General features: G+C 38.4%; 1 protein-coding gene across 1 annotated transcript in view; it reads right to left on the bottom strand.

The window, feature by feature from the left end:
* Nucleotides 1–441: 441 nt before the first annotated feature.
* AKAP6 (A kinase (PRKA) anchor protein 6) overlaps nt 442–23,860 on the bottom strand; it is a 524,496-nt gene continuing 501,077 nt past the window's right edge. Inside the window, exon 12 of the mRNA XM_006889980.1 lies at nt 442–3,777. Within this exon, the coding sequence (XP_006890042.1) occupies nt 442–3,777 (3,336 nt within the window). The remainder of the gene's footprint in view (nt 3,778–23,860) is intronic.

The raw sequence follows: 23,860 nt of genomic DNA, 5'->3' as shown, positions 1-23,860 counted from the left end.
TTTTCCTTCAGTAGAAGGATTTGAGGTCCTAAATTGTTCAGATACTCAAGTTTTTAATTCTTCTTCCCAGAACGATATTAATAAAAATTATGTCACTAAAAATACCAATTATGATTGGTTACTTTCATGTTGGGGAGTATTTTGTCCACCTAAATGTCTTATTCAGATAAGTATCTGCTGTTGTCATCAGTCTAATGAAACTTTTCTCTTATCATGGCTTTGTTGACTTGAGCTCATATGAAACACATACACACAATCACATTCTCTCACACACACAGATGTACATACACACACACACACACACACACACAAATAACTGATAAAATTTATTTAAATGCTGAGTCTAAAGCTTGCATCATTGTGTTTCACCATAGCTTGTTAAAAACATGGATTTATGTACCTTTGAATGAGATGATTTTCATGCTTGGGGAGGGTCACATTCTACCTATGCATATTTCTTTGTCGATCTTCATGAAAGTTTAGAACATTTTCTTCACAGGCTAGAGTTTTGGGGTTAGGATGCGATACAGCTTTTTGTTTTGGCTGCTTTGCCTTCAAGGAAAGGCTTGGAGCTGTAGCTTTGGCTGAAGCATCATTGCACTCTGGTATTCCAGATTCAACTGGGTTTCCTGGAATCTCCTTGTCACTGCCCAGCCAAGAGAGAGTGCTTAACTTGGAGATTTCCTCACTGGAAGTTTGAGGAAGACCATCCACTTCCTTTTCCACACCAGCTCTTTTCTGAGCTGGAGGACTTGGAAGAGCCAACACATCTGCATCGGCGGTTTGGAGTTGTTGTAGTGACATTCCTTCATTTGGAACTGTGGGCTCATTTGAAGGGGCACTAGAGAAACAGGGCTCCTCTCCATCAGGATCCTCCTCAACACAGGCCTCAAAGAAGCATTCAATGTCTTCCTTGTCATCTAGCCCAGCATCAGCAGTGTCCAATGGCAATGGAGTGTTGCTCTTCTCTTCTATGTAATTGGTGACCTCCCCACAATCACTGTCATGTGATGAGAGGGATAAGTAGGAATAAAAGTCCCCTTTTCTCAGCTGGATGGGCCGGTGAGAATGTTCTAACACTTTTTCCTTGATTTGAGTTAGTGAAGTAGGAGAAGTGGCCTCATTTTCAGGTTGAGATTTACTTTTTAGGGCTGTTGAAGCCATGTCAATGATTTCCTTAACAAAGTCATGTACTGAGCAATCTTCAGCATCTTTTTGATGGCAAACATCTGGCTCACAATTACAACAGGAAATGTTCTCGCTGATAGCAGCATTTTCCTCTGTTTGATTTTCTTCAAGTGCCAGGCAGCAACCAGCAGCTTTTCCATCCATAGTTGGAGTATCAATAGATGAAGATTTCAGTTCATCAGAGTCTCGTCTATGGATAACTCTGGTTTCTGAAGGGAGTTCTGGGTGCAACTTCTCAGCGGAAAGAGAAACAGTACTTTGATTTTCTAAATGGTGGTGATTTTGACATTTCTTCGGGAGATGTCTAATGGTTTGTGGACCAAATTCCTTTCCATCAATATTTGAATCATCCAAGTTACTGACAAATGCCTTACACTTACAAAGTTCCTTCTCAGAAATATTTTTCCCAGTTGAACCAAGGTTTTCTGATACCTTTGAAAAGTTATGCAGTTTGTCCTTTTGCTTTTCTGGAGCGCTCTCAATATTACCATTCTCCATGTCAGCCATATACGGATCTTTATTAACTTTGAAAATGTTCTTTGTATTTTCGCCCTTTGTCCCTAACTCGTCGGTCTGGGATACATTCTTGCCATTCCCATTCTTTTCAGAGAGCTGTTTTATAGATCCGTTTAGAAGGGCTTCAATGTTCAAGGTATCAGAGGGATTGGTCATCTCACTATTACTTATATCTTTATTGCTCTTTATTTCATCACTGAGGTTACATCTTCTCTTATCTTTTGTCAAGGAAAGCTTTGGCCTGATCCAAGTCTGTAGTTCATTCTTTATATAGTCCAGCCCTGACATCAAGTTACAGTCTTCATAAATTTCCTCATCTGTTGCAATACTGGAGTCATCATCCTCATCTTTGATGCACAGCTCTTCTTCGGTCAAAGTGAGTGTAGAGCTTGAAAGGAGGTCGCTGTCATCTTCATCATCAGTGCAAGCAGAAGTGCAAGAGACATTAACGATCATGCTGACATTGACATCACTTTCATCAGCCACGGAATGAGTGAGGCGCTTCCTGAACGAGGCATTTGATTCTGGGATCTTGTTCTTGTGTAGAACAATATCTTCTGAACAAATAGAGAGCTCATCGCTACTGCTAAGTTCTGTAAGAGATGCTGGCGAGTCTTCATTGATGGAAGATGCTATGTCCAGTGACAGCTGACCAGTAAAGGACATCTTTTGGGAACTGCTTTGGAGAGTGATATCAGAAACACTTCGCTTTATCTTTTGCTCTGAGGGACTCTGAATGTTTTCTAAACGATTCAAAAGATCTAATGTCCTTTTGCTCAGCTCACCAACTGAGCCACTGCTTGCACTTATGTCTCCAGAGCTGTGACAGCTAAAAAGATCTTCATTGCTTTTATAGGATGTCAACCAACTTTCTAAAGAAGTGCTTCGCTGGAGGCTGTCACTGCCATTTTTAAAGATGCCTAGGCCAAATAAATCACCACCTGGAGAAAGTGACTCTATAGATGAGCTATGAGATAAAAGAGAGAGTTGTTTGGCATTCTGCATGCCAGTGAATGTCTTCTCTACATCGCCACTTTTATATGAATTGCGGCCCAGTTCATGTGATGCACCTGCCAAAAGCCTTTCGTGGGGTGGTGCATCTGGTTGTAACTCTGTACCCTGATGTTTATATTTGCAGGACTTTTTATCAAAATAGAAACCATGGAGCAGAGAATCTTCCATATGTGCTTTTTCACTTTGTGACTGTTTCATTATCATTGGTAATTTGAGTTTTGAGCCTTGGAGGTATGAGTAATCATAAAACGTAAACACATCATGTTTTCCTTGTAATTCTTCTCTCAAACAATCAGGGGTATGTTTGGTAACACTGCTTAAATCTCCAACTTTTCCATTTACACAACTCGCTGGTGAAATGGATGCCTGAGAGCTCTTTGGAAGTTTAATGTGTTCCTCCTCATCTTTAAGTTTCTGCTTCACCATGTTAACAGCATCTCCCATTTGTAGGTCCAGATGGTCAGTGTCAGGGTTACTTGGGGACCCATCCACTGCACTGAGCAAGCACATTTCAGAGTTGGTCGTTGTTTCAGTGTCTCCTTCACTGACGATTCCACTCTCGCTACCTGAATTCTGGCTCATGTCCCCTCTGTGGCATGGGCAGGGCTTCACCAAATTGCTCCCTCCTAAAAGATCTGGCAGGGATTTTGTAGATGAAAATGAAGAATCTTTACTGAGACTCTTAGTCAAGACAGTAGGCTGTGTCGCACTAGTTAATTTTGGATGGTTTTTCAGAAACGGCATGTGGTTGTCCTCATAGAGTTCTACATTATGAAGACTGTACACTTGGTAAATATGTGGGCTGGAGGGAGCAGTGATACTTGAGGTGTAGGGAGATCCCCCAAGATCACTTGGTTCTTCTTCATATCCAGGGTCCTCGCCTCCTGTCTCCTCAAGGTTTAAGGAAGGTAATGCAGATTGGTGTTCTTGATCAAGGTCATTTGACTCTTCATTGAAACTAATTAATTTATTACTTATGTCGGTTTCATCCCATTCCAGGGCATCTTCACTTGTCCCATTTAGGTCCATCAAGCCAGGATCAATCACATTCAAAATCTCCTGGGCAGAAGAAGAAAAAGAAGAGGAAGAATTAGGGAACTCAAAAATTAAAATTTTGCCCATTCAAATACCTTTAGAAGAATCAGGAAAGAGAATTGCTCCAAGCATGGATTTGAAAGATAGCATAATTATGAGCTCTATGTTTTTCTGGAACAACACCAGAAAGGTATTGAAATGGGCTGTTCTATCAATAGTAATTTGTCTTTGAAGGCAAAACATAGATTAAAATTGGACATTATTACAATTAAATTATAATTTATGGAATTAACCATGTTAATCTTAGATTGAGTGAAGACAATACTGCCATACAAATGAAGGTAAAAAGAACTACAGTCTTTGCCAAGTCTTAAGGTACATCTACCCTAATTCATTTTTTGTTCCCAGAGTCCATAATATAATTCCATCTGCAGACACAATGACCAACTTCCTTTTTCCTCTATCCTAGATCTACATTTAAGCAGCTTTTGCTTGGGGTCTCAGAACAGAGTTACAGACACCCTATAGTCATCCTTGGTTCAGAAGCTCTTGACTGATCACCCTGTCCTTTGCCTTCCCTTGTAGAGCTCTGCTTCTCAAAACTGAGCCTGTGCCTGCTCAGAGGCAAGATGAGAAACACTGGACAAAGCTGTTCACTTTGTGTTGATCAACTTCCTGGCCTGAGCCACAGAACAGCAAGCTTTCTTGATTATATGAAACCTTTTCCTCCTCAGACTCTCTAGAAAAGAGATTTCCCTTTGATACCTGTTATTTCCTTATTAACAGCAACCTCCCATTCAAGCCCCAGAATAAGCAGGTTCCCTACCTTATTTTCTACCTGCCAGTTAGGACCTATTGACTGTTCCTTGGACTTCCTGCTTTACTCTTGTTTAAGTACATCTTGCCATACTCTGAGAAAGAGTGGCTGGAAGGGCTCCTATTATATAGTCTGTCCAGGCTCTTTCACCACCTCTGCATGCCTATTCAGTTGTTCAAATTATTCTGCAGGTAATAGATTATATGGGCAGTCTCATCCCATGGAGTGTACTGCCTCTGAAAACTTGCTGGTGCATCGGGTATGAGTCAATTTTGACTCTATGGCACACAATGGTAACAGCACATATACCAATACATGTTTATCTATACATTAACTCACTCTTCACTTATCAACATGGCTAGACTCCAAAGATCAGATAATGTGAAAATTGATGTTATGTGACAGGGGAGAGTCCTCGCCTCTTTCATTTTCTGATCATCCACTTATCTGATATTTGAAAAATTATTTCAAAAATATGATCACATAAATAAGTACACGTAAATCTTACTGATGTGCTCATCACTGTGATGAGTCCAGTTATAGACTGTTGCCTTGCAGAAAAAGTGGCTTAGAATAGACAAAGCTGGGTAAAACCAGGCTGTGTGACTGGACGTTCCATGGCTGAACCGCTTCACATGTCACTGAGAAGGTGTGGGGCCTGAGGCAGGAGTCAGCCCCACACAGCAGCTGACTCAGTGCCTCTACAGGCAGGAGGAAGCAGAGGGTGTGAGGCAGTTCAGACAAGCTTTCAGGAGGCTCCAGCAATTAAAACCTCCTTGGGAAAGGGGACACATCATAGCCACTACCCCAAGACTATTATCTAGCTAGTGTGTAAAATAGTAAAATGTTACACTCTTATCCTAAATGTGAAATAGCCAATAATGAGATAGTCGAGCAAGTTAGTAAGTGTACTGTAGAACTTGTCAGACCCACCTACAAACAGAAACACTAAGAAGAATTTGTAGTTCAGAGTCAACTAATGCAGGGTAGCCAGGGGCATAAATATAGCTTTGGAACCAGTTATACTGAATTGGCCACTTAGCAGTTTTTTAATTTGGGCAAGTTGCTTAACCTTTCTGATCCCCAGCCTCCTCATATGTGCAACCAGGGATCATGTCACCTTTAGAGGATCATTCTAAGCAGTAAATGAGCTGATGCTTGTGGACTATGGAGGAGGCAATCAGTACAACATTGCTATCATTCCTAAAGCACGTAGAATTGCTCTACCTGGGACTTGACTCAATTGATAAACCACACTCCCACTCCCACTTTTGATTCTCCCCTCTTTTTTCTCATTATTCCTTCTAATTTGTTCTTGAAGCCATAAGACATTCATGACATGGGAGGTAGAGAGAGATGTCACGAAGCATAACAGGTCAGCAAATTTGCCTTATAAGTAAGAATTCTTTTCACCATTTTGGTGAAAGATGGGCCATGATGCTTTTATTCCTCATTACTGTGGAAAAAAACTTCACTTGAAACACATTAGTGGAACTTTCCTAAGAAAATCCTCAATCCTTCCTTAAATGAATACTTAAAGGATACCACACAAACACATTAAGTATAAAATATCCATTAGCACTTTATTATACTGGATATGTGAGAGATTATCTGAATAGCCTACTTAAATTTAAAAGAGTCCAGTTACAAAGTAAACATTAATTAGGGATATTTTTAAATTTTATAACAGAAGTCTTTCCTCTGCCAATGTTTTAGCAGTTAATCTAGTATACTGGCAGTCACCAGACTTGCTTAGGTATGGAGTACCTAATTCACTGTGATGAATTTTTATTAGAATTTCTGTTTATTCTTTGCTTGCTGATAAAGGAAGTACTAATGACTGGTTAGTATGGCTAATGAATGTTAAAATCCTTAGCTGTAGGAACAATCAATCAGTCTAATCAAATAGTATATTAATTTCAAGTACTGACTTGGTTGACACTGTACTCTGGGCATGCTGATAAATAATTGAATTAGTCTTTCATAGGAGCTCTCTTTATAACTCTCTGGATGAGTTTAACATTTAGCAACACAGATTTTTCCAAGAGGGTCCCAAATGTGGGAGCTCACACACAGACCCTGGGACTGTGTCGTTCCACTGTACATCAGCAGCATGGTTTAAACTCACTTGCAACTCAGACTCGTCTTCCATGACACACCAATACAATACCTCATGAAATGCTGCCACTTTACCGTTTTATGATTTCAAGCCCTAGAAAATATAAAAACGTAGCTAAAAGAACAAATCCCTTGCTCAATAAAGTAGTTAGAGTGGAAAGTTTCCAAAGGAAAAGATTAAACTTTTGGATACAATGTTCCTTTTCCTTTCTTAACTTTCTCTGCCTAGAAACCTCTTAAATGTACTGTAATTTCTTTGTATAATATTTCTAGGGAAAACATGAGGGGATCCATTAGAACAACTTCACGAGTGATGTTAAATTTTACATATTAAAAAAGTGCCAATCAGTAAGCTCTCCTTTACCTGTTTTCTGTTAACAGATTAAATCCTGTCAATATTTTCAATAAAACCTCCATTTCCTCAGGATTTAGCCTCAACCATAAAACATACCCTTGGGGCAGTAAAGTGTGAGGAGTTTCCAAGAGCAATGACACACAAATATTTCTATAACTAAAAAAGTTGGTCTGAAGAGCTGCACAGTAATATAACCAAAGCAAAAACTTTTTACTTTGATGTTCTCTTTTAATGATGTCTCAACATAGCAAATAATCCACAAGTTAATGAATAATTAATTATTCATCTTGAGCCCTTTTAGAAAATTTATTGTACTATTTTTAAACATTTTATAAGGACTTTTAAAATCAATAATGAATAAAGATTCCAAAAGAATATTCTTATTCTAAACTGAAGAAGTTTTTGCCAATCTTTGGGTAGTTGAACATCTATTGTTATGTCCACCGTGGTGCTTATGCCCATTGTTGGAGTCACTATGTCTATTCGTCTTGTTGAGGGTCACCTTCTCACTGACCATCTCCATTTCCAAGCAGGATGTCCTTTTCCAAGGATTATCTCCCTAAAAACATGCCCCAGTATGTGAGATGAAATGTCATCATCTTTGCCTCCAAAGAGTACCCTGGTTGAACTTCTCCCAAGATAGAATTTTTTTGTTGCTGTTCTTTTGGTAGTCTGTGGTTTCAGTACTGTTTCCCAACTCCACAATTAAAAATTTAGCTTCTTCTAGACCAAACCAATCCTAACCCATTGCCATCAGGCTGGTTCCAACTCACGGCCAACCTCTATTAGATTTTCTGAGGCTGTAAGTATTTAGATGAGGAGACTGCCTGCCTTTCTCCTGCAGAGCCATTGGTAGATTCCAACTTCTGACATTTCTATTCACAGCCCAACATGTACTAGTCTGTGTCACCAGAGCTTTTAGAGAATTTAATTCCCTTTATAAATATATATGTATTGAAAGACAATTCTTAAAATATTTTTAAAAAGGCTAGAATGAACTGCATGCTGCAGCCAAACTTCAGGAGATCAGAATGATTAAAACCAACAAAGGTTCTCCCATGTGTTCTCTTCAAGCTTATTCTAGAACCAGGAGCAAACACTGCAATACAATATGCAAAGATCTGGGAGGAGGGTTTCTCTCATAAAAAATCCATGAAACTAAAACAACAAAAATTATATATAATTTCCCCTATGAACAAAGATTAGACTAGTGGCAAAAAGCTGCACTGCAATCCTGAAGACATACAGTATGAGGCCACCTGCTGCTCTGTAGGAGAAGGATGGGCAATCTCATCCCATGCAATTAATTGCCTCTGAAAACCCACCAGAGGGCCAGCTATGGGTCAGTCCTGACTCTGGGGAACACACAACAACAAATGAAAAAAGACAGGCATACAGATTTGAGGGAGTGATGGGGTGGTGAGGAGAGAGAGGAGGAAATCCATTTAAATTATGAAAAATGTTAACTACCACATATTTATTATTCTTTTGTGAAACAATATTTGCCCTAGCTATCCTCCTCCAAACCTAAAACCAAAGTGGACAAACATTGCTGTTGTTGCTGTTGGTATGTGCTGTTGAATAGCTTGTGACTTATAATGACCTGATGTACAATAGTTCTGAACCCTGCTGTATCTCGAGCCAATCTCATCATCACCAACACACCTAATCCCATTACTTCAGTCACTGAGTCAATCCATCTCATCCAGGATCTTCCTCTCTTGTGCCGTCCCTTGAACCTTCCAAGCATGTTCTTCTCCAAGGATGGGTCCACTCTTGTCACGTGCCCAAAGTATGTGAGACTGAGCTTCAAAATACTTGCCTCTAATAAGAAACTTGGTTTCATCCTCTCTAGGTCAGACCTGTTTGTTCTCTTGGTAGTCAATGATATGTTCAAGACTCTTCTCCAGCTCCACATTTAAAGGCATCAATTCTTCTCCTGTCATCCCTAGTCATTGTTCAGTTTTATGATGCATAGCAAAAAATTGCGGAGACCATGGCCTGGATCAGGTGTACCTTAGTCTCCAGGTTGACATTTTTGTATTCAGTACTCAGGAGAGGTCTCCACAACAAATTTTCCCAGTGCTATTTGTCTTTTTATTTCTTGACTGCTAGTGCCAAGAGTGTTGTCTATGGAACCAAACAAGCAGAAATTGTTAACAATTTCAATCTCTTCTTTATCTATCATAATGCTGCATTAGATGGATAATCATATTTCCTAAGTTAGACTTAAGCAAAATTTTTATAAAAACAACATTATCAGCAACAACTAACAGCTAGTTCTCAGAAAATCAAAGTCAGTTTTGATGAGAACTTAGAGTTTGTAAGTTCACCTCTTATTTTAGAAACCTTGGTATTGTAGAGGTTAAAGAGCTCCACTGCTACCGAAAAGGATGATGGTTTGAAGTCACCAAAACGAATCTGCTTCTGTGAAGATTTACAGCCTTGAAAACTCTCTGGGGCGGTTCTCCTCTGTTCTAGAGGTTCACTTTGAGTCAGAAATGACTCAGCTGCAGTGAGTCTTTTGCCTCTAGTTTAGCAGAGAATAGTTTCAGGGTTAAAAGAAAAATGTACAGCTAAGAATAGAAAGAAATAGAAGCAAGAAAACAAAACCATTTACTGTTTATTTTGGAATGTGGGGCAGTAATCCAAACAGATGTGGGTTTGGATCTGAGATTTTAAACCTCTTTAACTTCTATATGCCTTAGTTTCATCATTTGTCTATCTAGGATAATACAGGTTTTTGTACCTATGTTACAAGTTATTGTCAACTTTGAATAAGAAAATATACATTAAAAAAGGAATAGGATTATTTATAGATACATATCTTGATGCTTAGTTGCCAGGATCATGATGCAGTTAGGTATTAAATAATCTAACAGTGTTTGCATTAAGACTGGGGTTGTATGACTATTTTAGTACAGTCACATATGTGGAATTGAAGGAAATAAGCATCACTAGGACTCTTACTCACTCCCCTTGTACTACAGATAGATGTCTATGCTGGGCTTGCTTTGTATGCTCTGGGTGGGTCTGTCCCCTCAAGAATAACCAAATGAGGAAAAGGCACCTGCTGAGCTCTCAGCAAAGCCCATAGCTCAAGGACTTTCTATTTCCTGAAAATAATCCTTGTTTAAAAGGCAGGCCCATTGCCTGTGAAATCCTATCATAACTGACACATTAGAGCAATCAAATACTACTCACTATCTATCAGATTGACAATAATGTTAAAGTAACTTGTCTCAGCTCAGAAAATGCTTTGAAAGTCTATCCCACACTAATGATCAAAAGCTGTTCTGGTGCATGCTCTTCTCGGCAACAAAGCTCATCGCAAATTCAGGACAGACAAGTGAAATCCAAAGTCATCTCACAAGTCTCACTAAAATGAGTACTGACATGGGCATATTTCCTGGTCTAATAGAAAACAAATTTTTTAAAAAAAAAAACACAAACCAATTAGAAGGTGTTTTTTAAAATAAGAAAAATTTGCCTTTATTCTCAACAGAGACTAAAAACTGCAAACTCATTGCCATCAAGTTGAAACTGACTCATAACTGATCCTCCATTGGGTTTCCAAGATTATAAATCACACAAAAGGAGATTACTTGTCTTTCACCTGAAGAGCTACTGGTGGACTCAAACAACCAGACGGTCAGTCTTTGGGTTGGTAGTGTCACTCCCTATGGACTACGCCTCCAAAGCTCCTCTGAATGAACAGAAGGAAGAAAGACAGACTTGAACACAAGTTCATGAAGTGTTTTTGAAGGAATCGGAGGAAAGGTCCTGAAGTTAAACTCAGCTGTAGCAAAACAACTGGAAATTCTCTTACTTTCAAGTTGGTAGTACCTCTTAATGATAACAATTATTGTAGTTTTTAAGTGCTGTCAAGTTAACTACAACTAATAGCCACCCTATGAGCTTTGGATCTGAACCCTTCCCTCTCTTGTGCCAATCTGATCATCTCTGACACACTCTAGCCCTCTATTATAGTCACTGTGTCAATCCATCTCATTGAAGATCTGCCTCCTCTTTGCTGATGATCCATCTTTTTAAGCATGATGTCCTTTTCCAAGGACTGGTCCCTCTTAACAACATGTTCAAAGGATGTCAGATGAAATGTCACTATCTTTGCCTCTAAGGACAGACCATGCTGGCTGCACCTTTTCAAATACGTATTTGTCTTTTTGACAGTCCCTGGAATATTTAGCACTCTTCCAGTAATCTCTAACAAGGAACTCTGATGGTGTTGTGTTACATGTTACACTAGTAACCACAAGGGCAGTGTTTCAATTTCACTTGCCTCTCCATGGAAAAAAGAAAGTCTTTTTCAGGAAAGATAGTCTTGCAAACTTGACAGAGGGTCACTACAAGTCAGAAACAACTTATTGGCGGTGGCTGGGTCTTTAAAACACTGAGACTTATCATTTGACCCAGCTATCTCACTACTGGGAATCCTAAAGAAACAAGAGCCATGACACAAAGAGATGAATGCCCATTCATGCTTATTGGGGCATTATTCACAGTAGTGGAGAGAGGGAAACAGCCCAACTGCTTGTCAACAAACGGATAGGAAAAACTGCGGTACGTTCACACAATGAAACATTATTCAGTATTGAAAAATAATGAACTCATAACACACATGACACACAACATAGATGAGTCTGAAAGACATTAGGCTGAGTGAAATATATCAGTCGTAAAACTGCTGTCATAAAATAGGACTGTCACAAGGTGGGGAGGTGAGCAGGAAAAGAGTGGATGAATAATGAACACTGCAGTGGAACAGAGGAAGGAAAGGACTATCTGAAAGAAATGTGTGATTAGGCATTATATGTATGACAATTAACAACCTCATATAAGAAGTGCATTACAAAGTGGACTGGGAGTAAGGAGTAGGGAAAAGGAGGGAGGAAATTTATATCACTGAATGAATAAAAAGTCAACCTTTCTGTAAACTTTCATTAAAATCACAATTAAATAAACAACTACCAAACCAAAACATTAAGGTTATGTGAGAGAAGTCAGATACAAAGTTCACTATTCTCTATGATTCCATTTATTGGAAATATCCAGGAAAAGTAAATCTAGAGACAGAACACAGATTAGGGCTGGAAAGAGCGTGGGACTGGGAGAGACTGCTTAACTCTTAAGGGGTTTTCTTTGGGGATAATAAGATTATTTTAGAACTAGATTGAGTCAGAGGGAAACAACATTATGAGTGCACAAAACACACTATTAAATGGTACAATTTAAGATGATTAATCTTATAAGGGCTGAACTCGTTCAGCATTTCTTAAGCTCAAAGAACTGAAGAACAAATTCAAACCTCGAATTCCTATAATCAAGGATGCTTTAGGCAGAATATTAAATGATCCAGGAAGTACTAAAAGAAGATGGAAGGAATATACTGAGTCATTGTATCAAAAGGAATGGGCAGACACAGAAGAATTTCATGAAATAACAAGAGCCTATGGTGATGAAGGAAGAAGTCCAAGCTGCTTTGAAGGAAATAGCAAAAAAATAAGGCCCCAGGAATAGATGGTATACCAATTGACATATTTTGGATACTGCCCTGGGTGTGCTCACCAACTTGTGCCAAGAAATCTGGAGAAAAACCACTTGGCCAACTGACTGGAAGAGATCTATATTTTTTCCCATCCCAAAGAAGGGATGTACACTCCAACAGAGTGTAGCAACTGTAGAACAATATCATTGATTTCACATGCAAGCAAGATTCCACTGAAGATTATCCAAAAAGGACTGGAACAGCACATCAGCAGAGAACTGCCAGAAGTTCAGGCTGGGTTTAGAAGGGGTCATGGTACTAGGGATATTGTAGCTAATGTTAGATGGATCTTAGCTGAAAGCAGGGAGTACCAGAAGAATGTCTATCTCTGTTTCATGGATTATGCAAAGGCTTTAGACTGTGTGCATCATAACAAACTGTGGCTGACTCTGAGAAGAATGGGAATCCCAGAACACTTGATCATGCTAATGCGAAACCTATACTTGGACCAAGAGGCAGTCATCAGAACAGAGCAAGGAAACACTGCATGGTTCAAAATTGGGAAAGACGTATGCCAGGCATGTGTCCTGTCTTCATACCTTTTCAACCTGTATGCAGAACAGATTATTTGAGAGGCTGGGCTCTATGAGAAGAAGTGTGGCATCAGGATTGGAAAATCTATCAGCAATCTGCGTTGTGTAGATGACACAACTCTGCTTGCCGAAACTGAGGAGGACCTGAAATGCATGCTGCAGAGGGTCAAGGACTGCAACCTTCAGCATGGATTGAGCCTCAATGTCAAGAAGATAAAGATTCTCACCACTGGACCAATTGGCAGCATCAGGATTGATGGTGAAGAGATTGAGATTGTTAACAACTTTAGTCTGCTTGGTTCACGGTCAACACTCTCAGCACCAGTAGCCAGGAAATAAAAAAAAAAAAACCACAACTGTATTGCTATGGAAAAGTCTGCCGTTAGGGGCCTCGCCAAAGTGCTGAAGAGCAATGGTGTCACTCTGGAGACTAAGGTGCATCTGATACAGGCCATGGTCTTTGCAATCACTTGTTATGCATCAGAGTTGGACAATGACTAGGAAGGATAGAAGGAGAATTGATGCCTTTGAGCTGTGGTGCTGGAGAAGAGTATTGAATGTACAATGGACTGCCAAGAGAACAAACAGATTCAACCTGGAGAGGGTTAAGCCAGGCTGCTCCTTGGAGGCAAGGATTCTGGGACTTCATCTGACATACTTGGACATAATGTAAGAAGGAACTGGTCCTTGGAGAGGGACATCATGCTTCGGAGGGTGGAGGAAAGGCGCAAGAGGGGAAGACCCTCTATGAGGTGGATTGATTCAGTGACTGGGGTAATTGGTATGGGTGTTGTCAGAGGCAGTGCTATTGGCACAGTATAGAGCAGGGTTTAGGGCTGTTGTACACAGGGTCACTATGAGTCGCAAGCGACTCGACGACACATAACAACAACTACAATCTTATGCTTTGTAAATTTCACTCAGAAAACCAAACTGAAAGAAGCAAACAAAAGCTAATACAAGTCCTAAATTCTGTTGAGTCACTGAGAATGTAGCACCATCAAATGTAACAGGACTTCCCCTTTCTTTGAGGACCTTGCTTACAAAGAGGATCATAACAGTGCATCACCAAAAGCAATTTTTTAAGAAAAAAAATTTATCTTAATATTATCAAAAATATATTTATATCATCTTTGTTTGATCCATATTCATGCTCATCATTTCTGAAAATACTGAGGAAAAGAATCTCCTCTGTATAGTATCTCCTTCTATTCAACGTTATAGATTTCAAAGCAGTACGTTGTTTCTGTCTTGGAGAAGACAGAGCGAGTGTTCTTTAGAGACAAAAATAATAAAGCTTTATCTCACACACTAGGGACATGTTGCTAGGATAGACTATTTCTTGAAGAAGGACATCATGCTTGGAAAGGTGAAGTGATAGCAAAAGAGAAGACCCTCAACCGGATGGATTTACCCAGTGACAATGTGCTCAAGTATGTAAGAGATGTGAAGATGACACAGGATAGGACAGGATTCAGATGTTTTGTTCATAGCATCGCTCTGAGTTGTGTGCAACTTGAAGGCATCTAATTGCAATCAACAACACATTCTTTTGAGGAAAGACAGGGAGTGAAATTAACAGAATTTTCATTTGTTTGAAATTTTAGAAGTATAACCAAGGGACTTTCAGATGACTCAAAACAACTGAATCATTTTTCACCTTATTTTATTTGAATCTCCTGAAGCATTTGTTTCCATTTTTTCCTGAAATGATTTCTTCCTTTAAATACCTGACTGCTATGATATTCTTAGACTTTTGAAGAACAACATGTCCCATGATTCTGACTTGGCCTTATTTCAGCCCAAAAGTTCTTCTGGATCAGACACCTGCAGTCTTATTGTCTATGACAGCACCCATCTTAATGATTAAGTTCCATTCTGACAACTTTGCTGTAAGTCAAATCTCTTTTTGTCAAGTTTTCATAATTATTGTCCTTTATCATCAGTTTTGCTGTTAAGTGCCATCAAATCAACTGTAACTCATAGCAACCCTATGAACAGCAAATCTGAATCTGGACCTATCCTGATAATCTCCAATATATTTGATCCCATGTTGAGCTGTAGTCCTAGATCTTCTGAAGCCAGGGCCTCAAATTGTCTTCACTTTCAGCAAGCAAGGTTGTGTTAACTGTATAATGCAGGTTGTTAATGGGTCTTCCTCCAATCTTGATATCATATTCTTCTTCATAAAGTCTAGTTTCTCAAAAGATTTGCTCATTATTTGGAATGAATAAATTTGGAGAAAGGATACAGTCCTGACACACATCTTTCTTGATTTTAAACCATGTAGTATTCCCTTGCTCTGTCCAGACAACATCCTTCTTTGTCAAGGTATAAATTTCATATAAGAATAATTAAGTGTTCTGGAATTTCCATTCTTCTCAATGTTAGCCTGAGTTCCTTATAATCCACAAAGTCAAATGCCTTTCCATAGTCAATAAAAGACAGAGAGACATTCTTCTGGTATTATCTGCTTTCAGCCAGGATCCATCTGACATTAGCAATGATATATATATATATATATATATCCCCAGAGTCACCACTTCTTCTAAACCTAGTTTGAACATCTGGCAGTCTCTGTCAATGAACTGTCCTAGTAATTTTGGGATGATATCAAAGAATACTTTGTTCGCATGTCATATTAATGATATTGTCTGATAATTTCCATGTTCTGTCATATTACCTTATTGGGAATGGGAACAAATATGGATCTATTCCAGTCATATGGCCAAGTAACTGTCCTCTATATTTGCTGGCATATACTGGTGAGCACGTCTAGAGTTGCACCTCTTAGTTGAAACATGTCAATTGGTACCCTATCAATTTTTGAGGTCTTAAAACATGTCCGTTTTCACCCCATCAATTCATGGGGCCTTATTGAATTGAACGCTTTAATGAAGTTTGAACTTCTTCCTTCACTACCATTGATTTTTAGTCATTATGTACTTGTTGAAATATTTCAGTGTCTCTCAATTCTTTTTGGTACAGTTACCCTGTGCATTCCTTCCATCTTCTTTTAATGCTTCCTGGATCATTCAATATTTTCCCCATAACATTTTTTCAGTATTGAAACTTGAAGCTTCAACTTGTTTTGAGAAATGCCAAGTGAATTCTTCTCTTCTCCAACTCACCAATTATCATTAATGCATCTTGACAGAATGTTTGGGATTTTTTTTTCTGACTGCAAAAGTTAGTAGAATTCATTGATTCTGCAACTTTGGTATTAGCTGTTAGGGTGTATATTTGAATACAGTTGTGATAACAGGTCTTCTTTGTATGTATATGGATAGTTTTTTATTACTCATCCCATTATCTTTCATTATAGATCTTGCTTGCAATGGTTTTAACTATGAATACAAAACTATTCAGCTTCAACTTTTCATTCCTGGAATAGTGCCTCACATTCTTGGCCTGGCCTGCCTGCCAACACTGGGCATTCAACTCCTCAACCCAAAGGCCTCCCAGGAATCATTGCTTGGGGCCCTTCCTAAGCACTCTCTTAAGCAGAGAGGGCTTTTCTACACGTGATATTTTTATATATAGCCATTTCTATGATTTGCTGTTAGAAGCACAACACCTATCTATCAGTTCTCTTAATTGAGGGAATGATTTGAATGCTTTACTTCAGGATAGAGAACAGAAGATGTATTGCATAGGGAAAGTCAACTATCAGGGACCTTGCCAAATTACTGAGGAGCAATGACGTCAGTCTGAAGACTAGGCTGTACCTGATCAGGCCATGGTATTTTCAATCACTTGTTATGATTCTGGCAGCTGGACAATGAATAAGGATGACAGAAGGGGAGGTGATGCCTTTGAGCCGTTGTGTTGGAAAAGAGCAGTGAATATTCCATAAGGTAAAAAAAAAACCAACCCCAAATAAGTATGTATTGGAGAAAGTTCAGCCAGAGTGTTTCTTGGAGGGAAAGATGACAAAGCTTCTTCTCACATAGTTTGAGCATATTGCCAAGATGGGCTATTCCTTGGACAGGGACATCATGCTTGGAAAGGTGGAGGGTTGGTGAAAGAGAGAAAGACCTTCAACCAGATGGATAGACAGAGTGATTGTAGCAATGGACTCAAGTTTATATCAGGGATAGTGAGGATGTCACTGGATAGCACAGAGCCCTGATCTGTTGTCCAAAGGGTTGCTATGGATCACGCTAATCTCAACTACACCCAACAGCAGCAACAAAATAAATTATTTCATGGCTTAAGTGCACTTATACTTGTTTATTTAGAATTTGCTTTTATCAGTCAAGCACCTGTCTGCTAGTTTGCTGTACTGGGGTATCTTGTGGGTTACTGTGATGCTAGAAGATATGCCGTCAGTGTTTCAAATGCTACAAGAGTCACCCATGGTAAATAGACTCCATCAAAGCTTCTGCCTGATAAAGATGGATTAGAAATAGGATTAGCCATTCACTTCTGAAGTAACAGGCCTTCAAAAACACCATGAACACTAGAGAAACACAGGTAGCTATAGTTCTAATGGTAGAACCCAGATGAAAAGTCCCTCAAAATTAGAAGAAACAGCTGCAAGAAACCACTAAAAATTGGAATGTAGAATGTAGAAAGTATAAGAAACTGGAAGTTGTAAAAAAAGAAATAGAACACATAAAGATAGACATTCTAGGCATTATTGAGCAAAGATGGAGTAGAACTGACCACTCTGAATCAATCTTCATGATCAGAAAGCATTAGAAAACTCGGAGTAAATAAGCATATTCTCCTTTCATATATATGGGTGCATATAAGCTTCTTTTTGTGTGTTGTCAAGTCAGAATCAATGCACTGCTGACCCTCCAATGGATTTTTCAGAGACTATAAATCTCATGGTAAGAAAATGCCCATTTTTCTCCCATGGAGCACCTGCTCGGGAGAAACCATATGTCTTTACGTTGTTAGCACAAGTTCTTACCCAGTAGGCCACCAGATCTCCCCACATATAAGGTAAGCTTACACAAATGTTTTTGGTGTTGTAAAGAATTATGTTGCTGTTCTTGGGTGTCATTGAGTCAAGTATGACTCATAATGACTCTGTGAGTAGACATTCTGAAACGTGCCCTATCCTGTGCCATTCTCATCATCTCTAAGACATTAGAGCTCATTGCTGAAGTCACAGTGTCAATCCATCTCATTAGAAAGGGGCCTTCCTCCCCTTTGCTGACCCCTCCATCTTTCCAAGGATGATGTCCCTTTCCAAGGAAAAGCTTAGCCTGGCTACATGTCCAGAGTATTAAAGATGAAGCTTTATTATCCATACCTTTGAGGAACACTCTAGCTGTACCCTTTCCAGGACATTTTGGTTCAGTTTTTTTGGCAGTCCATGGGATATTCAGTATTCTCCTGCACCACAATTCAAAGGTCTCAATTCTGTCATCCATATTTACTGTTGAGTTCTCTCTGATGTATAGGAGGTGATTAAAAAGATTATGGCATGAATCAGGTGCACCTTAGTTTTCAAACTAACATCATTGCTACTCAGGGTTTTGGAGGGGTCTCTGACTGCAGATTTGCCCAATGTATTTGCCATCTCCTGATTTCCTGACTGCTGGTACCAAGGGTGTTGATTGTCGATCCAAGCAAGATGAAATGATTGACAACTTCAATCTTTTCTCCATCGACTGTAATGTTGACTGTTAATCTTGTGGTGAGGATCTTTGTCTTCTTGATGTTGAAATATAATCCATACTGAAGTCTGTAGTACTTGATCTTCTGCCGTAAGTGTTTCATATCCTCCTCTCTGATCTACAGGTACATTTTAATTAAAAATAAGACATTAATCTGGAACACTGAACAAAAATTTTATAGACATTCATTTTAGTGCTATCTTCACTGACAGTGCCACCTACCTGTAATATTTTAGTAACATCACAGTATCTGGTATTGCTCACCACCTTTTCTGTATTCTAATACCAGTGTGGAAGAGCAGAAAAAGACATCAGGGAATGAACAGGAAATTCCTCAGGTGTTCTAACACCTCTGCTTCCAACCTTAGCCACAGTAGTCATCCTGACTCTGTATCTATTTAAAGCCGCCCCCTCATCCAGTTTAGGTTTTTGTTTTGTTTGTGGAGATAGATTGTGAAGAACTTTAATCTTCTGTTATCAGATTCTGAGGCAGTAGGAAGGAATTCCAGAGAAGAAAGAGGGATACACACTTCTTTCTTCCTTCAACTTCAGTTGTGCTCCAAGGTCTTCCCTGCAGTGATGCTATTTTGAGTTAAGAAGCAATATGTTCATGCTAATAAATTAAGGAAACTTAGATGTATTCATAATTTACAAATGACTCTTAGAATCAGTAGCTTTAATGTTAGTAGTAGCAAAGCTAGGTGGCAACAAATGAGTGTTTTGTATAAAGTTATGCTTTTCTTAGACAAATTAATTCTTATATAAATTACTGGTATTGGTTATACAGCCACCACAGGAAAGGAAAAAATTAATTTCCCACCAAACTCTGAACATGTGACCAAAAGTAATTAAAAGAATAATCTACAACTGTTGGCAAATTATTTTATAATTTGTAAAGCTATTTCACATAGGGATAAATGAAATACTTTTATACTCAGAAGAGACTAATTTAAAACATTGGTTTATTTTTCTCCTTTTAGCCACTATTCTATGTTTCCATGGAATTTCCTCCCAGTAATTAAAGAAAAATAAATCGGAGTTTGAATACTTTTAAAAAGAGTATTTGTCTAAAAAATTAAAACGTTTTAAAATAAAACAATTTTCTTTATTGGACCTCTGCAATATTATGTATAACTGATATAAAGAAAATAAAATTTAAAAAGAAATAACCTCAAAGAAGCTGTAAAAAGCTCATTCACAGTGAAATGGTGGCATTTTCTTCATTCGACCACATGGGGAATTTATTTGGATGATGGCAGACTTACATGCCAAGTAGCATAAATAATTTTTCCCCCTAATGATAACATCTGGCCCCATTTTTTTTTGCATTGTTCTAATAAGTTGGTGTTTGTCTTTTTACTTTCAGAAGTTGACATAACATTTGAGTTCTGTGCAGCTAGAGTAATATTTGCCTCATCAAAAATCACTCTCCTCTACCTCCTTTATCATAATGATCTTATATTAACAAAATCTATCATTTTAAAAGCAACTAAAGAATGTTGGCAGTATAATGAAGTAGTCAGATAGGCCAATGCCATTTTTTCCACAGATGGGCTTTTCAGTAAATTAGAATTAGGTTCCTGATTTTCAGAACACAGATTCTTAGTAAGATCATGAAGCCAAGGAGAACTTTCCCAACATTTTAAAGTCAGCCTTTAAGGTCACATAACAGGTCACAAGGGTTCATTCACATTAAGGTTCTATGTCCTTTATAAAATATATATATCAGTTTAAATAAATTTGTGTCTATTCACTCTCAACAAAGGAACTGCACTGCTGATGCAAAAGTATGCAATTTGAATCAAACAGCTGCTCCAAAGGAGAAAGATGGGCATATAATTTATTATCTCTGAAAATCAGTTTGGTATATCATAATATTCAGGACTCAGGTATACAAAAATATTTAGAGGGAGGAAATGAATTAGAATTTGCAAATTAGATAAGTAAATGTAAAAAACTATAAAAAATGGCAAATATATCTTTATTATCATTTTTTACCTTAACTATACTACTCAATAAACCATTTCTTCCCACTTCCAACATTTTTTCAGGCTGATTAAAGACAAGTTAACCATGATTCATTTTCTTAAAATGGCTTAACCCTGGACACTATCTGATTTTTTATTTAATTTGGATTTTACATTTTCATTTTCATAGCTTCTTTTATAAAACAGCTGCTTGGGGATTCAGGAAAGACTGAAGAGTTCCAAAATTGCTAGAACACCTCACTTGAGCAGTCATTGTTTCCACCATAAAAATGATCCAAGAGTTTACAAGTTACACTTTGACACTTGAAAGTTTGCTTGAAATTTCTGCAAGAATTTTCCTAGGAGGTAATAAACTTCTTTGAAGTACATTTCCAAGAGATTTTGTACTTCTGATTCCTATTGTAGAGTCCTCAGATGTATTAAAAACCTAGAATCCCTGGGGGATTTTCTTTTTGAGATCTCAGGGGAAAAATACTAAGGATCCAAAGATCCAATTAGATTTTAAAACTCAGTCTTGGTTGGAATAGAAGTTCTGGTCATGGAGTCTCAGGAAGCTCTTGAGAGTTTTAAATGTCAGGGCCTTAATTCAAACTGTAACCCAAATCAAAGGTTTCCAAATCAAAGAAATGTAAATTTTATTCTGGAAAAAAAAGGATCTGAAAATCTGAATTCATTTTGTAAATTAAAAAAAAATGAAAAAGGAAGTGCCAGTTAGGGCTTAGAGTTACCTTATCCTGTAAAAAACATTTTTACATAAAAAAAAAATATCCAAAAATTATCCTAAGATCTAAACTCTTGGGCTATGATTCCTTGAGCTGACAACTCAGAATATGCTAAGTTTACAGTCCTAAAATGCAGTACACCGACCAGGCCAGTGGCTTTGGTTGAGTTAAATAAACATGGTGAATTTCCACTCCAGACCCCTGACAACGACGGCATCTGTGATTGATCTTTTTGCTTTGTTCACAGCTAGTGAAGAGAATAGCGTACTCTTACTACTGAAGTGCGTATGCTTTTTTTTCTAATAAATAACAAGCAGTCAGGGAAGTTTAAAACTAGGTGATCTCCACCTCTTACCAAATGAATACTCTTCTTCAGAGGGTGTTCTGGTGACAGTCCACTGGAAGTTACATGGCAGCACCCAAAGGCAATACATAAAGTAGCCTTCTTGGTCCAAATCCCCCAGAAGATCCTTGGGAGAAAGATGAGCAATCTCCTCTCGTGCAATTTACAGCCTTGCAAACCCAAAGCAGGGTCAGCTGCTAGTTGGTTCTGACTGGATGGCAATAAATGGGACTGTGAGAAACACATTTTCCTGGCAAACATTGTTGCTGCTATCAGGGAGCATGAGAAACATTTAGGAATATGGAGATCTCTGATGCTTGCTTGTAAATAGGTTCTTGCTAAAACGACAAAGGCTTTCTTTTTTCTCTATTTTTTTTTCTCCAAATTGAAGACTCCCTCTCTCCCCCCAATGATTCATGTCCCTTCATTATTTATTAAAGCCATAGATGAGCTGTGACTCTATAAACTTTAGGAAATCATTTATTATGTTGCCTGATCAGACCTTGGGTTTATTTACAGAGTACAACCCAGCTTTCATTAGCGCTGAGGAGGAATAGTCCTGCTCCCTTTCGGGGGAAGGTGAAGCTGGAGAAGATAATTACCATGAAACAATGAGGAGGCTTGCTGGGTAAGCAGTAGTGTGAAAACAGTTACTCCTCACAAAAGAGGGGAAATTAGCTTGCTGGATAAAAAAAGGAAGTGTCAGATTGAAGACTGAAAGGCCTGCCAACAGAAGTAGATAGCTCTATGCATCATTAATGAAATTTTTTAACACTTAAACGCCACAGCTGTCCACATTTAAATGCATGTAAATGCCATGTGTTTCCAGAGATTAATATGCCATATTAAAATATTTCTTCCCCCCTTAAACTTCAAGATTTTTGTCTCTGTCTGTTTCATTTCACCTACTTCCTTTCCAAGAATAAAAATGCACCAGCTTTCTCGGTATTGTGCCCTCATTTCCAAAGCCCACATACACCAAGCATCCTGGAGATGGGCAGGGAGCTCATTATATTTTAACAAACACATTATTTTACATTCATAATACCGATATTTTAGTAAACAGAAAGTTTGTTTTGATTTTGCTGCTTCACAGAGTGAAGACTTATGATGTGCGTTTCCTTTCAAAACTTCCTCCTGGAGCATTAGTGCTCCCTGAAGCAGCCCCGTTTTGGCAGAAATTCAGTTCCGTGCAGTGCCAAAAGAAATAGAATAAACAAACACTGCTCCATGCAGCTGGCGAGATAATTTACATATTACTGCACACCAAACATGAAGACCTGAATATGGATTAGAGCTACAGTGATGACACAAATGTCATATAGATAAAGAAAAACAAAATCCAACACATCGCTGTTTATTTTACCACGGCTACTGTGTATGAGTGCTGCTCTGAAGGGAAAAAAATGGAGGAATTGCTCTTTGAAAATTGGATTACCTTCCGTATTTGAAGCAGGCTTGGTCAGACTGTAAAAGAAAGAAATAAAGGTAGAATACTTTGGACTCTCTAATATTCTGATCTATTCTGTTGCGGAAGAAACCAATTTTAATGTGCATCAGCTTGGACAAGGTAGGCTAGTAATCTTACAGGAACAATCTTAAAAATAAATAAAACCAAGAATCAGTTGTCAGTGAGCTGATTTTTGACTCCTGGCTACACAGTTGTTACCCAATGTGTGTCAGAGTAAAACTATGTTCATAGAATTTTCAGTTCTTGAGTTTTTTGGATTGTTTTGATACCCCCTCCCTAAAATGTCTTTAAATTTTCTATTACGAGGCACTGCTGAATCAACAAAAAACTGTCAACCCTTTGGTTGGCAGTCAAACAGTTAACTCTGTGCACCACCCAAAGACTCCTTGTTTATTTAGCTCTTTCTTTACTCTTCATAATTTTGGTTGATAGTTGGACAGTGACTAAGGAGGACAGAAGGAGAATTGATGCCTTTGAGCTGTGGTGCTGGAGAAGAGTATTGAGGGTACCATGGACTGCTAGGAAACCAAACAGATTCATCCTGGAAAGGGTCAAACTGGG

Source organism: Elephantulus edwardii, unplaced genomic scaffold (genome assembly GCF_000299155.1).
Source record: "Elephantulus edwardii isolate Elephantulus edwardi_28Jun2011 unplaced genomic scaffold, EleEdw1.0 scaffold00084, whole genome shotgun sequence".
NCBI classification, from domain to species: Eukaryota; Metazoa; Chordata; class Mammalia; order Macroscelidea; family Macroscelididae; genus Elephantulus; species Elephantulus edwardii.
Note: the sequence above shows the minus strand (reverse complement) of the source record. Positions and strands in the feature narration are given on the sequence as shown.